Source organism: Hippopotamus amphibius, chromosome 8 (assembly GCF_030028045.1).
Source record: "Hippopotamus amphibius kiboko isolate mHipAmp2 chromosome 8, mHipAmp2.hap2, whole genome shotgun sequence".
Taxonomy (NCBI): Eukaryota; Metazoa; Chordata; class Mammalia; order Artiodactyla; family Hippopotamidae; genus Hippopotamus; species Hippopotamus amphibius.
In genome coordinates this window covers 63,226,537-63,242,094 of record NC_080193.1, presented here as the reverse complement: position 1 = coordinate 63,242,094, position 15,558 = coordinate 63,226,537, and the positions used below count along the sequence as shown (strand labels likewise).

Here is a 15,558-nt window from a genome sequence, read left to right as displayed (position 1 = left end):
TTCATGTTTCTGTGTTTCGAATGGATTGATTACATTGAAATTATTTTAATGTTTCTCTAAAATCTTGAATTCCTTTTAAAAGCATGTTTCTGTAACTTGTGTGCTCACACTCTGACTTCATAGGTCATCAGTACTTTTCTATTTATTTTATGATTTTGTTTTGCTTTGTATTGTTTTTTGAGATAGAACAAAACGCATGCATCAGAAATGATTATGGAAGTAGTCGGAAAGTGACTGCCTGCCATGTGCCACAGCCACAGAAAGGGGTGGATTCTGGAGAGGAAGCACGGGCTAGCCCTCCAGGTGGCCAAAGCCACATAATGTCAATAGCTCGTTCATCCGTCCATGCCAGGTGGGTCATGGGGAAGGTGATTGGGACAGCAATGCAAAAAACTGAGAGTGACCAGACTGGTTCTGGATCCCTATTTATGCAAGTATTTTAATAAGTGAAGAAACCTACTTTGCCCACAATGCTGTCCAGCAGTTCACCCCTGGGGATATTGTTCTTCTCAAAGCTTTACTTGTCCCGTGAACAAAGCCGGTGAAGCATGAACTGGCTAAGATCTTTTTCAAAGTTGGACAAGTCATAAATTCAGTGACTGGAAAGCGCTGTGTGGGAACCACCTACCTAGAGAGTCCACTCGGTCTGGAAACCGCCCACCTAACAGAAAACCTGGAAGAACTTGGTCTCTCTTCAACACAGTGAAGGAGATCGGAAGACGGAACCAAAGGGAAGGATTTCTAAGTTGGCTTAATGGAAAAATTTTTCTAAGTTTCCTCACAAACCTTCCAGTTTCTCTTCTGGTATTTATGAAATAGCTAAAAGTAGATGAAGTAAAGGCCTTGTTAAAATTTTTCATAAAAAAAAGAAATGATTATGCAAGAATTGTCATTAAACCTAAATAAAGCTAAGTAGCAAAATAATACATGAACATACATTTATTTATGAAAAGGTTATTTTATAGAGAACACTTTGGAAATTGAACAAAAGAAAGTGATAGATATTGGTAGATTTTTGCCTCAAAAATAAGGTAAGCACTTTTTAAGTACATTCCAATACCCTAACTTTGGTTGCATAAGGATCCAAATATAATAAAATGGGATTGTGTGGAAAACACACAAAGAGAGAACAACAAAATTTTGGAAAAGAATTAAAATGATGAGAAAATCTTGTTTTTTCTAAGAGAATTAATATCCATATATATAGATGTGTAGGATCCCATTTTGTATATGTTAAAAACAAAGATAAATGCATATCCAAGAGCAGTCTTATTATTTTGAATATATACACCCAAATCAATGTATTTTGTATTTACAGTTAATATAAGGATAGCCTATATGTATTTAAGCTTTACCTACAATTTTGCTAATTGTGCTCATTTTATTTGGAACAAATGTGGCATGCTAGCATACTAAATGATAAGCTATCTCATAGAAATCAGTTCCTAACTTAAAATTATTGGATATTTTAAAGATCAAAGTATGTCCCCTATCTGGCCCATTAATAAATGCTCATTGCCTTAATTTGTTTCCCTTAAAAAATCTGGTGATGGCTGAAAAGAAAAAAGAAAAGTACATGTACTCTTCACTGAGGCAGAAAGAGCTCTAATCATAAAGTTTCCAACCAGAACAGGGTCACCTACACTTAAATTTTCTGTAAACAAATAAGTGCTGAGACAGCAGATCAACTTCCTTAGTGCATTTTCCCCCTAGTAAAATCAGTTTGAGATAAATTGCAAAATAAATAAATGTCAAATAACAATTCCCATGACTAGTATTTGAACTGATTTTAATGATGATTATGAAGACAAAGCTGTGATAGGCCTCTGTGTAGAATGCTTAAAGGGGACAATCTAAAACGATTTTAACTCTGAACCATTTTAACAAATGAATATATTTCCTAAATTGCCACATCAACCAACCCTGCTATCTAATTATGGCCAGCAAAAAGGGCTACATATTAACTATTCCAAAGCCTAAGCCATTATTTTTGCTTGACATTTTTCAGCATTTAGTTAATAAACATGAAAAGCATTTTGCTCATTGAATAGTCAAGGTTTCCGCTTTACAACTGATTGGTAATGTAACAGGAAGTTGCATTGTTCCCAGTCAGACATTCTGCTATGACTTTCCTCAGACTCTATGGTCTTGTTGGCCATCAATGCTTCCACCATCTTCCAGGATAGAATGATCATAGTTGCTTCTTAGAACAGAAATTTAAGACACCTATGACATATTTTGAAATCATCTAGTAAAAAAAAAAACCCATCCGTTAAAAGTCCATTTTATACTTAAAATGGTGAAATGGCCTCAAAACATGTGATCCTCTAGCCCCACGTGGCTCGTTTTGAAAGCTTATGCCTCTGTACTGATCAATATGTATCAGGGCAGCACACTTGAACTTGTCAGGGAAAACAATCTGGAATTCACCAGTAATCAAAAAGAATTTTAGAGAAATAGTGTGTAGAAGTATTTATGGAATATATAGGAATAAAATTTCAAGGTTCTAAAATTTATTTTGCTTGTCCTTTGGAAAGTTATCAACCTGGCAACTTTAAATCAGTTCCTGGTAGACTTGCATTTGTTGATATTCTGTCCACTTACTTCGAAGGAATCTTTTAAAGATTATTGTAGATTGTGGAGCTGTATTTGCTATCTACTATTATCACACAATCATCTCTATTTAACAGCCATGGGGGAAATTTCTCTTTGCCTGGAGGATACGTTGCTTTTTATCTAACCAATATTAATTACATTTCCCTTTTTGCATTTGCCACCAAAATGCTCAGAGCCATATTTATGGTCCACTTCTAGGAAATGTGTAAGGCTTCAGGACTCTTTTCTATCTTAACCTTATTGCAGGCGTCAACTCTCTCTCTTAAACTTTGCCTTAGTTCCTTCACCTAGTCTTAGGGTATTCATCTGGTTGTGTTGAATCTTGAGAGGCTGCCATGATTGCAGTTTTGAACACTGAAGTTATGAAATTATTTCATAAAATGTTCCTTTTGCCATACCACTTTTAGGATACTATGGATTAAACAAGGAATCACCAAACACCTTTAGAAAGTCCAGGGTTTTTTTTCTAAAATAGTTCAATACACTTTTCAATCATTAGCCCTTCTCATAAATTCATAAGAACACAAAGATAGCCCCTTAATTCAGGAAAATGAATAAGACAGCTTTTGCACAATCAAACCTATACAAAGTGAGACATTCAAATAAGTAAGTCTTATGATCCAATTTTTGTATTTCATGTAGTACCAAACATACTGTGGCAAATAATTGTTTAGCTGGTTATTCACTTTTTTTGGCATAGACACTCTTCCTTTGCAACTGGTTGGGAGACATCTGCAATAAAATATTCAGTCTCTCACATCACATTCAGGATGTCCCCAAACTAACCTTATTGTCTTCGGCATCTCTTTTCCAGATGCCCTCTTATATTATTACTACCTAAATATGGAACAACAAAGAAACATTCAACTTTTGCCTTTCATTACCTCGTATAGCCAGTCCTACACATTGATTCTGAGCCTCCAAAGCCACCACTCTTTTTTATTTTTAATATCAGCTCTCTACTGTGGGCCATCCCTACATTTGCTTGGTGTTTTAACAAATTAATATTTTTTATTTTGTATCAAAAAGGAATCCCTCTCAAATGAGCTTAAATGAAAAGGGGTGGGCAGCCACTTAGAGCTACAGAGAGGTATTCTGAGCACTGAGGAAAAGGGAACTCAGAGCTTGTTACAGACCTGGGTTCTTGGACTCTTTAATCAATAGAAATTGATAAGAGGCTAGATTAGAAATTCAGGCAAGGCTCTATTGGTACTCATGCTGCAGCACCAGCGAGTGAAAACAAGTAACAGGTGCCCGTGCTTGCTCCCTTCCCGAGTAGGGGTCAGCTGATTCCTTGAATGGGGTAAGGGTAAGGGCAGATCGGTGGGTTGGGCTGGAGGGGTGGCTTAGGTGGTCTGCGCATCCCCTTGGTGGTGCTGTGTGCAAGGATCACAAGCAGGGCCCTGCTTTACCTTCTGGCACCTCAGAAGTGGCAGTGTGGTTTTGGACTTTTTGTATCTTGCTCTTCATGATTTGCCTCAATTGGGCATGCATGCAGTTATTTTTAGTTCCTTATAGTTTCTTTGTATTCTGTTGCTCTAGGAGACTTTGTCCAGGTGCAAGCACTTCAGCAAAGGGTCCCAGGTCCCAGCCTGCCTCAGGCTCACTATGGTAGGACCTGAGGCAGCAATAAGGAACATCACTGCTTCTTTTAGGTTTTCTCTTTCTTGTCTCCCTCTTAATTGGTGCCCACAGATTCTCTATTTTCATGTCACTATGCTGAAGTCTTCACAGTGCTTTGCTCTAGCCTTGAGTCTCTGTGACTTTTTAGCTTATCATTATAAAAATTCTCTGTCCTCTAGTTAAAATTCCCAAAGTAAGAAATTTATTTAAAAAAAATTTTTTAAAGATCTATTTTATTATTTATTTTATTTTTGGCTGCATTGGGTCTTCATTGCTGTGCATGGGCTTTCTCTAGTTGAGGTGAGTAGGGGCTACTCTTTGTTGTGGTGCACAGTCTTCTCATTGTGGTGGCTTCTCTTGTTGCGGAGCATGGGCTCTAGGCACACAGGCTTCAGTAGTTGTGGCACATAGGCTTAGTTGCTCCGTGGCATGTGGGATCTTCCTGGCCCAGGTCTCGAACCCATGTCTCCTGCATTGCCAGGAGGATTCTTAACCACTGTGCCACCAGGGAAGCCCCTAAGGTAAGAAATTTAATTGAGCTAGCTCAAACATCCAAGTTCCTGTCCAGACTACATCTACCCCCTAAAAGTGAAAGGTTCAGTGTCCACCCTTCTTTATCCAGGCAGTGGTACCATGGTTGAGTAGACCCCACTGAGCAGATTTTGTGGGTGGAGATGAGGTTACATGAAAAGGAATTCTGAGAGTAGGGAATGACAGACAATTCTAATACAATTTACCATGTCTATCAGTGTATATATGCACAGTGTTTATCAACTCCATATTTTTTTACTGTAGTCCAATTTAAAACCTGCTAAACACACAGTTTTGAGCAAAAATATTCCCTTGTTTTGATTTGTTTGATTCACATCGTTTCCCTTATAAGCACTCTACCCATCAGCTTTGACACAATTATAAACTGCTCCCGAATTCTAGTGGCCTATAACAGATATGTATTTCTTGCTTACTTCACACATGATGGTTGTCTGATGCTCCATGGGTCTTCCTATATCAGACACATGCTGAGGGAGCACCTGCCATTTGTGACATAATATTCTTATGGCAGAGAAAAAAAGGCAAGGGAGCTGGCAGAAATGTGTGATGGCTTTTAAAGATTCTGCTTAGATGTGGTGCATGTTACATCTGCTTACATTACATTGGCCAAACCCAGCCTTGCTGTGGCAGGGATGTGCACCTCTCCCCTTGACAGGGTACAGCATGTCACCTGGCAGTGGGTAAAAGTGTATAATCCCCTTATAGGATAGTGTGGGAGCAAGAAATTGAGCTCAATAATAAACTAACCAGACATTTTAACTTTATGGTGTGAAAAATGAGTACTGAGTTCAGATCGCCAGTCCCCACCAGGCCGGGCAGGATGCTGCGTATAATGGTACAAAGAACACTGATTATCATACAGCTGGAAACAAAAGCAAAGAAAATGCTTTTTATTATAGATTGGGCAATTAAGCAGAAACTGCAGTTTTAGTATGAAGAACAGAGGAGGAAGAACGAGCCGAATCAGAAGACGAAAACTCTTTACAAGTTTTGAATCGAGAGGAGTGAATGAGAGCTACAAGCCTGAATTTATAGAGCTTAAGAAGTGGCTGAAAGATAGGAAGTTTGAAGATACAAACTTAATACCCATTCGTTTTCCAGGAATGGTCAGTAGAAGCCATACTGAAGTTTTATTGGATGGAGTTCTTTATGAGATGATCAAGAGAAAATAATGTCAGGAGTGGACTTGTTGTGCCTAAGGCCTGACTACTCTTCAGGTGTCACTTTTCCTTAAGAAGGGTACAGGAAGAGGGCTGGTGAGCAAAACATCCCTACAGGAGGGACACATGATTATCTCATTGCCCGAGAGTTGCCTGCTCACCACGGACACAGTGATTAGAAGCTACTTACGGCCGTACATTGCTAAGTGGCAGCCTCTTCCATCTCCTCTGCTGGCTCTGTGCACCTTTTTAGTTTCAGAAAAGCACGCTGGGGATCGGTCTCCCTGGAAGCCTTACCTGGAGGTTTTGCCGAAGGCCTACACCTGCCCTGTCTGTTTGGAGCCAGAAGTGGTGAATCTTCTTCCCGAACCTTTGAAAGCAAAGGCCAGAGAGCAGAGAACCCGCTTGTGGGAGTTCTTTTCTTCCTCCAGAGACTTTTTCTCTTCCTTGCAGCCTCTGTTTTCCGAGGCTGTTGAGAGCATCTTTAGCTACAGTGCCCTCCTGTGGGCTTGGTGCACCGCCAACACCAGGGCTGTGTACTTGAAGCGCCCGTGGAGGCGGTGCTTTTCTGCAGAGCCAAACACCTGCGCGCTCGCCCCGTTCCTGGATCTGCTCAACCACAGCCCTGATGTCCAGGTAAAAGCAACATTTAATGAGGAAACTCGCTGTTATGAAATCAGAACGGTTACGAGCTGTGGAAAACACAAAGAGGTGTTCATCTGCTACGGCCCTCATGATAACCACCGCCTGCTCCTGGAGTATGGATTTGTTGCCATGCGTAACCCTCATGCTTGTGTCTATGTCTTAAAAGATAAATATCTTCCATCAGCAGATAAACAGATGAACAAAAAGATTTCCATTTTAGAGGATCACAACTTTGTGGAAAATTTCACGTTTGGATGGGATGGACCATCTTGGCGGTTACTCACAGCTCTTAAGTTGTTATGTCTGGAAGCTGAAGAATTTACATGCTGGAAGAAAGTACTTCTTGGGGAAATAATTTCAGATACAAATGAGAAGACAAGTTTGGACATAGCCCAGAAAATATGCCACTATTTCATAGAGGAGACTAATGCTGTGCTTCAGAAGGTTTCTCACATGAAAGATGAAGTGGCTTTGACAAACCAACTAACTTTGGTAGAAACACTGTGGACAGAAGAGCTGAAGATTCTCCAGGCCTCTGCTGAGACCCTAATCAGTTTGCAAAAAGCTTTTACATAACTTCACCCAAGTGCATGTGATCACCTCCTATGGTGGGTGTGACTTCTTAAAACATTTTTAAACTACGGTTTATTTTATATGGAATCATTTACAGTGCAGGAACAGTTTCTATTAAACAGTTATCTGCTTAAAAAAATAATAAACTAACCACAAATTACTATAGTGGTTCAAAATGTACACTAATAAAGTGCAACTCTTTATTCCAATCAATGGTTTCCTAAATATTGCAGAAAATCCCTGAGTTCCTTGGACATGTGTTAATGTCAAGAGAAATTGAGAGGGGCAAGATGCCACTCTCTCCCCCACCATAGTAGCTCTGCTTTTTCACCTGTGCTATATATCAGAGATCTCTGTAACATTTATCTGGGGAGAAAAATAATAGATTTTTTTTACTTACTTTTCTATTTAAAATCATTTTCTTTGCTTGACAATCAAGACTTTCTTTCATAAAATGACAATTTAGTTTTCAAAATTTGTCTTCCCTGTCCCCTTCCATTCACTTTACAATTCCATCTAAACTAACTATTCATCATTTTTTTATATAGCACCTTTTTTCTTCCTTGACTTTCACATAGACTGTACCTCCCCTTTTAACTTAACCCTTTTATTCAATCATCAATGCTTTGCAATCCTATCTATATTAATTTGCTAAGGCTGCCATTACAAAGTACAACCATCTAGAGGACTTCAACAACAGAAATGTATTGTCTCACAGTCCTGGAGGATAGAAGTCTGAGATCAAGGTGGTGGCAGGGTTGATATCTTCTAAGCCCTCTCTTCTTTGCTTGTGGCCATCTTTGTCTTTCTCCAATATCTTCACATGGTCTTCCCTCTATGTGTATCTGTGCCCTAATATTCTTTTCATATAAAGACACCAGTCATATTGGATTAGGGCCTGTCCACATGACCTCATTTTACTTTATCTCTTTAAAGGCCCTACCTCCAAATGCCATCATTTTCTTTTCAAAATTAAAAAAAAAATTGAGATATAATTGGCATGTAACACTGTGTAAGTTAAAAGTGTACAATGTATTGGTTTGATGCATTTATGTACTACAGTATGATTCCATCCTAGCATAGCAAACACCTCTATCACTTCACATACTTTTCATATTTTTTGTGTGTGTGTGGTAAGAACAATTAAGATCTACTCTCTTAGCAACTTTGAAGTTTATAATACAGTATTGTTGACCATAATCAATACACTGTGCATTAGATCTTCAGGTTTTATTTATCTACTTGTTGCAAATACTGTCACATTCTGAGGCCCTGGAGGTTAGGGTTTCCACATGTGAACTGTGGGAGGCTGGGGGAGACACAATTGAGCCATAACACTATCTTTCAAATTTTGATGAAAATACCAGCTCAACTCTTGTTGAAAATACTAATTCAAATCTTGTTGAATTTTGGAGATATAATAGATTCATCATAAATCTATTGCACAAAATAGAAGAAAGATATATTTTTAATACCTTTTGATAGCTAATCTATTTGCCTCAAACAGGTAATCTTCATCAATCACATAAAATTTGACTCTGTGATTGGGCTCTTTGCTGTCTTGTACCTCAATGACCATGCTGCTAAAGAGGACTTTTCAGGCCACAGCTGAGATGCTTACCTAATTGCTCCCTCACATTTCACTTCACTTATAATAATGTGCCCTTTTCTTTTATTTCTTGATTTACCTGTTTATTGTATTTCTCCATCACTCTATTTTAAATACCAATCAGCCAAAGGGCCTGTGTGCCTCATGTACCTACCATAGAGTCAGCTGTTCCAAGCCAGTGTGGGGCACGTTGTAGAAATTTAATGACTCTCTCCTGAGTGAGTAAATAGAGGGGAAGTAGCATCAGATATCAAAAAGTGAGACAGTAGGCAAATAAGCAAAAATTGGGCTGTCAACGGAGCAACTCAGCAGTGCCAGTAATTCAGTAATTTACAATAAATCCTAATCATCAATGTAATACAAAACAATATTTGGGGGAACAATAATTTATTTTTCCAAAAGGGCAATGAATACTCACTAAGCTGGCAGGCAGATGATTACAATTTAAATAAGATAATAAGGAATGAGATACCATATCATCTACAAATATTTTCACCTCCATGAGAATAAATAACAAAAATAATATATACTTCCCATATATAACTGCAATTAAACATAAAACCTTTTTCTCTATTTCTTTAAAATATATGTTCACTCTCCAAAAGAAGTTTCTTGAATATAATGACAATATATAAATATATTATCATTAGACATACTAATCTAAATGTTTCCTTATCTCTATCTTTGTATGTACATACAGATGTCATTCTAAATATAATTAAAATAATACATTGTCCATTCTGTAAGTCTAACAAATAGGGGTATCAGAGTAAAGTTCTGGGAAGAAAATCCATGCCTTTAATCCCATATCCTTTGCATGAATCTAGCTCATTGATGCAAAATATTAAACCATTGAACAAGAAAATAGATTCTATGCAAGAAGTAGTTTCTTTGGAGGTAGGAAATTTGTTGTACTGCAGACTAGATTGTCTGAAGATAAATTCAAAATAACCACTGAAGAAATAACATGAGGATTTAATTCTTTCCCAAGGGAAATTGTAAAGAAGAGCAAATGATTTAATGCTAATCTAAAAGCTAATGAGAGTTAACTGTGGAATAAAAATTTCTAAAGGCTTATTGTACATGTAGTCTTTTGGCTGTTTTCCTTTATGAAAATAGCTGCTGAAATTGTAAGGAGATTTGTATATATCTTTATATTTTGCTTCAAATATTATTTTTTGGTTGTAAAGAATTTTGTAAACTTTGTGTGTGAATGTCTTTTTGAATTGCTACATTGACACAAACCTACTTTTCCTTTTGGGTTTGATAAAATAAATCTCCAATAAAAACAAAAATGAGCTTATCAACAGGTGAGAGGCAAAGGCAAGTGTCATTTCAACAATATAAATACACCTTATTTCTTTCTGTTTGAATGTCTTATACCTTGTTTTTGCTCTTTTCTCTCTTGTAGTTTACATATTCAGGTGATAGAAGTAAATGTTATCATATTATCAAAAAGCAAATAAAATTATTTGACTAAATTTGAAATTTAAGTTTCAGTAAAGTGACAATAATTATTTTCTTCCTCCATACCTTTATTTGGCACTACTCAAATGATTTAGAAGCTTTTTCAGATTTATGTACAATACATGCCAGTAGGTGGTGGTAGTATTTTCCACAAGACTACAATGCTATTTTCATTAGTAAATAACCCCCAAAACAGAGATCATTTTCTGATCCTCAGATATTCCTAGAACAATATAGAAACTTCATAGATTATCTTTCCCAAGTTGTATTCCCAGATTCTGTTTAAAAGCAAAATTAAGCATTTTAACCAGTGTATCAGATTTTTGGAGGTGGAGGCAGAAGCCTCTAATAAATTTGGGGGGCTATGGATTTAATTCCACGGCATTAACCATTACATTTTTCTTTTCTAACAGATGCCAGCCATTAAATTGAAAAACTGAAATTGAAGATATAAAAAGTGGGGTATGCGTATCCAGCTAGTGAGCGATTTTAACCAGATTTTCTCCTTCATCATGGCTCATTTGCATTGTGAACACTCTGAAAAAGACAGCTTTTGTGGACTCTGCTGTGTTTGTTGCTCCTACGATGTAATGCTATTCAAAGGGTCTGATTGTGTATTCAGATATCACATACATATTGCCCTGGGTCTGGGATTTCCTGTTACTCTGAATGATAAAGATTCTTTCCTATTTAAAGTACAATTCACCCATTGTGTCTACATATGTGAAAGGGCACCTCTGTGGGATATACATAAGCAGGGGAAGAGATGGAGAATTGAGGGGATGCAGTAATTTGGCAGATTATAGGGGGAGAAAAGGTACTTTCAGTAAGAGGGACAAGAGAGGTGAACACTAGAGATCATCCCATAAAGAAACCAACTTCAGTTTGAGAAGGGCTGGTTTGGAAAGTGATCTAGAACTTATGACCTTCTGAACTGCATTTTTAATAAGTTTTTCTGACCTTAATCCAATTTTCGGGAATCTAAAATACCCCTTCCGGTTCTATGTCCAACTTTATTTTTAGAAATCAGGAACTGGAAGAATGTACAGAGAATGATTCACATTTAGGAAGCCAAGATCTCTTTCAATTTGGATATGAAGACAGGAGGACAGTAGTTTAGAATCATGTTACTCTCAAAGCCTGGCCCTGGGACTGGCAGCTTTGGCGTCACCTGGGAGCTTGTTAGAAAGGCAGAATCTCAGGCTCTGCCTCCCCCCAGATCTACTAAGTCAGAATCTGCAGTTTCACAATATCCCATGGGGATTTGTATTCACAGCAAAGTTTGAGTAACACTAATTTAGAAGCTACCTAGTTAATGAAACTGCTTACTCTTTTCATAGGGTGGAGAAAGCAAGCGTTGAGTAGTCTTTTTATACATGTCACAGTCTCAAAAGAATATCACATTTAGCGCAGGCACTTCAGTCACTCAAGGTCTTGATTTTCCTATCTTAACTATATTTGTGTATTCTGTTTATACTGTAATAAAGGATTAAAAAAAACTGGACAGATGGCCAAACAGAAGAAGAAAAAAATCAGGAGGGTGCTGCAATTTTAGGGATGACTGAATCTTAAAGATCATTTAGTTCCTCAGTTCCCCTGTATAGGCAGCCAGCGGCAATGTCCTTACATATTATGCTTCCATCAGGACTTGGTGACTAAAGTGTCTTGAAAAGCTTTGCAGGTAAAAACTGATGTTGCAGCTCTTTTGAAGCTGAAAGCCAAAAAAGAAAAAAGAAAAAACCCAGATAAGATTAAGCACCAAAATTCCAAATTTTGGAAATGTCTGTTAAGGGGAGCAGAATGGAAGAAAATGAAGCTTGTGAGCTCCAGTTAGTTTTCAATTGTTCTACAAGGTTTCTGTTAAAACGAGTCTGAAAGTGTTTGAAATATATATTACAGGGATTGTAAAATAGTCAATTATTACTATTTGAAATGCCCATCTTTTTTTAGAAAGTGAAAATAACCCATTATATTACTGCATCCATTCCCACTCATAAAACTTTTGAGCAAAAGAAATTCAATATTGACTGTATTCCAGTTTCAATACCCTACATGACATGAGTGCCTCCTCTGCATTTATGCTAGAGATTAACACAATTTAAAAGTTATGAAATTTATATAGTTAATTCATAATTACTCATCAGCAATAAAGCTTAATCCAAAACTATTTAGCCTAAGGTATCAAAATATATTTAAATAATAAATTGAAACAAGCATGGTATTTTACAGTATATTCCAGGGCCCAGTGTGAGGCGTTCCAGGTAGAGTAGAAATGCAAATAGTTGCCTTTTGCCTTAATTTTGGCCAGAATACTTGCAGCGACATCCAATTCTGATTCCAGTTTTACATTCATCCACCTTCAATGGTAGAGAGCTACTTTTAAAAATGAATTTGAGACTTTGGGAGTTAAATCAGTTATTTTACTAAGGGAAAAATATTATTGCTAATCAAAAGAGTCATTAGCATTGGTTGTTGATACTACAGGCTCTTCCTTATGGGTTTCTTCAGTTGTCACTGGCATAGGGGTGGTACCAACACCAGCCCAGACAATCTCTCCTGCTTCTCCTATAGTAAACATTTGCAAATAGTCTGTCTATGAAGAACCCTTCTGTAGATATCAAATTTTGAGTATGAGTTTCATTTTGAGAACCTGACAGATTCAGTAATATACAAAAGTAATTTAAAAATTAATATATATATATATATATATATTTAAACCTAAGGAATTGAGCTGTTTGACAACTAGCTTGTTAGTAGCACACTTATATAGAAATCCCATAATTTATGATACTCTTTTTCTCTATATCAAGTGGGAGATTAGATGCAGAAAGAATCAGTTCTTGACCATCTTTTCCCCTCAATGCATTCAAAGAGGATCAGCATGTGTATTTGGAGGTTATAATCTGCCCCAGGTCACTTTCCTCTGAAATGTATTCAATCGTCCAAAGCCAGACCAGGCACACTATTCTGTCTCCCTGAAACTAGGTAGCACAGTTTTCCTTACGATTATCACCTTGAATGTAGTTCATGAAACACATTCAGGACCAAACGGTGACTTTTCATGACTCTGCATCTTTTCCTACTTTTTAAAGGGATGCTAGAGACAGGAAGGAAAGGGAAGTTGAGATCAGGTTACTTTCACAAAAACACAAATGATATCATTGATGAAATATTATTCAGACTGCCAGTTTTTATTTTAATATAATTGTTCATATATATCATGTAATAAGCCTTTCAATAAACCAAATGTGGAATTAAAAACTCAGTTATCTACATGAGGTATCTGCTCATTTAATATATACACACACATTAAATACATATATATTTATATACATGTTACCTACATTCATACATATATATGTTCATTCTGTCATCCCTCATGCATTTATTGAGATATGCTACAACCCTACTCTTAAGTTCTTCTCTACATTGATGTGGGCAGAAATCCTCCATTTACAAAAGCCTGGAAAGTCAGACATGACAATGTGCCTTTGGAAACTAGAGCAGGAGGAAGAATATATTAGGTCCTAAGTAAACAGTTGATGATTAGTTCAGCAAAATTACTAGTAGTGAGCTTGTCTAGAAGCACTGCTTATCAATCCAACATTTTACCCTCATTATTTCCCATCTTAAATTCATTCTGGTGTTCAAGACAACTTTCTTTAAATGTAAATACCCAGAGAGGTGATTAAACTTCATCAGCTAACACTTCTCAGGATTCTCTAACCACAAGGTAAGGAGAACCTATGGTGATAGGGTACCAGATAATGCCACAGACAGGGAACAGAATTGGTAGGAAATGAAGGCAAATGGCCACCAAGTCAAACTTGACTTGTCTCTGGATAGCCTGGGCCCAGGGCTGTGAGCCTGTTCAGCCCTATTTGGAAGTTTTCTTTGAAAGCCCTCCTTATTGTGATGCTCCCTTTAAACCTCTGACTTGATAAAAATAGTATCCTTCCTCCCTTCTTTAATTTCACATTGAGGAGGTAAGTGCACCTTAGGGGTAGTCCCAGTGGTGTCATCTCTAGGCTGAGTGGGTGGGGTCTCTCCCTGGACCCCTGGAGCAGGAATTGGCATTTGCAAAGGAAGTGGAGGAGGCCTGGGGGTGGAATCACGAGATGGTGAGTAAGGTAGGCAGGCATGAAAAGTCACTGCGCAGGAAACAAAAAAGTCATAGAACTGGGTGTTTGTGCAGCACGCTGTGTGGGAGTAGGAGAAAAGGAGTCTTTTTTTCTTGGTCAGGAACCAAATTGAACACTTTTGCAAAGACCAGTTAAGTCATCTGATGTGAAGCAGTTGCTGCTGCCTTTGGGGCCCAGTTGCCTTTTTACACATGACTTAATTTATACTCTGAGTTTGGGTGAAGAAATAATAAACTAGGGTTGAACAAAAAAATTGTTCTTCCTCTCTATCTGTCTATGTTGACTCAATTCTCAGCCCTTGCCCCTTTCGATTGAACTAGCTACGTTTCTTTTTTCCTTTCCTCCTTTTTTTTTCTCCAAAAAGAAGAAGGTGTTGATCTTAATGAAAGAATCTTGCATTAAGACCATCACAGATTCAGAGAATAATTACAATGTGTCTTAACTAATCATCCCCATGTCTGGGGAGATATCCATCAATGGTCTCATTCTAAGATTTGGGAATGCAGTTTGTTTTTCCAGAATTATCTATGAATGCAAGCATGTGAGAATTAGTGATTATACACCATGGTCATTTAAACATTTTCTTTCTTCCTCAATATAATTATACTAGCTTAAACAGGAAAATGTGATGTTGACAAAAAACAAAACAAAACAAATTTCACTTGTGTGAAGGAAAGACATTTTATTAATGATGATCATTTGAGTGACCTATGTGCTTTTTTTAGTTTTTGTTTTCAATTCACTTTGATATTATGTGACCATAAGTATAAGGACTCCTTGAGAACCATGTCAAAAGATATGTTTTTCTCCTTGATTATTAAAGTTCTGAATTCTGATTATGGGCACTTGAAAATATAAAAAGAAAAAAAGAGAATGACCCTAAATCCTACTCTTGAAAAAAAATCACTATTGTGTGACAGTTTGATTTATTTCTTTCAAGCTTTTTTTAAATTTTATATATCTATGTAACTGTTTCAGCCCAAAGCACATTATTGTGTACATAAAATTTTATTAGGCTATATTCTAATTTAACTATTTTTACATAACTTTTTTTCCCATTTTAGCATATTTTGAGTTGAGTTCATATTATCTATTATGGAGCCTGATGCATGAGCCTGAATACAAGCAGTCACAGTATTTATAAATGAGCATTCAGTTTTTCCAATGGTTT

The 15,558-nt window shown here is 37.1% G+C and overlaps 1 protein-coding gene and 1 pseudogene across 1 annotated transcript; both read left to right on the top strand.

Moving 5' to 3' along the window:
* Nucleotides 1-314: 314 nt before the first annotated feature.
* LOC130859658 (28S ribosomal protein S17, mitochondrial-like) lies at nucleotides 315-706 on the top strand (annotated as a pseudogene).
* Nucleotides 707-5,659: 4,953 nt separating this feature from the next.
* On the top strand, nucleotides 5,660-7,227 carry LOC130859025 (SET domain-containing protein 4-like). The gene is made up of 2 exons (XM_057746252.1): nucleotides 5,660-5,897; nucleotides 6,030-7,227. Exons 1-2 carry the CDS (start codon nucleotides 5,724-5,726, stop codon nucleotides 7,170-7,172), a joined length of 1,317 nt encoding a protein of 438 aa, XP_057602235.1. The 5' UTR covers nucleotides 5,660-5,723; the 3' UTR covers nucleotides 7,173-7,227.
* Nucleotides 7,228-15,558: the final 8,331 nt, after the last annotated feature.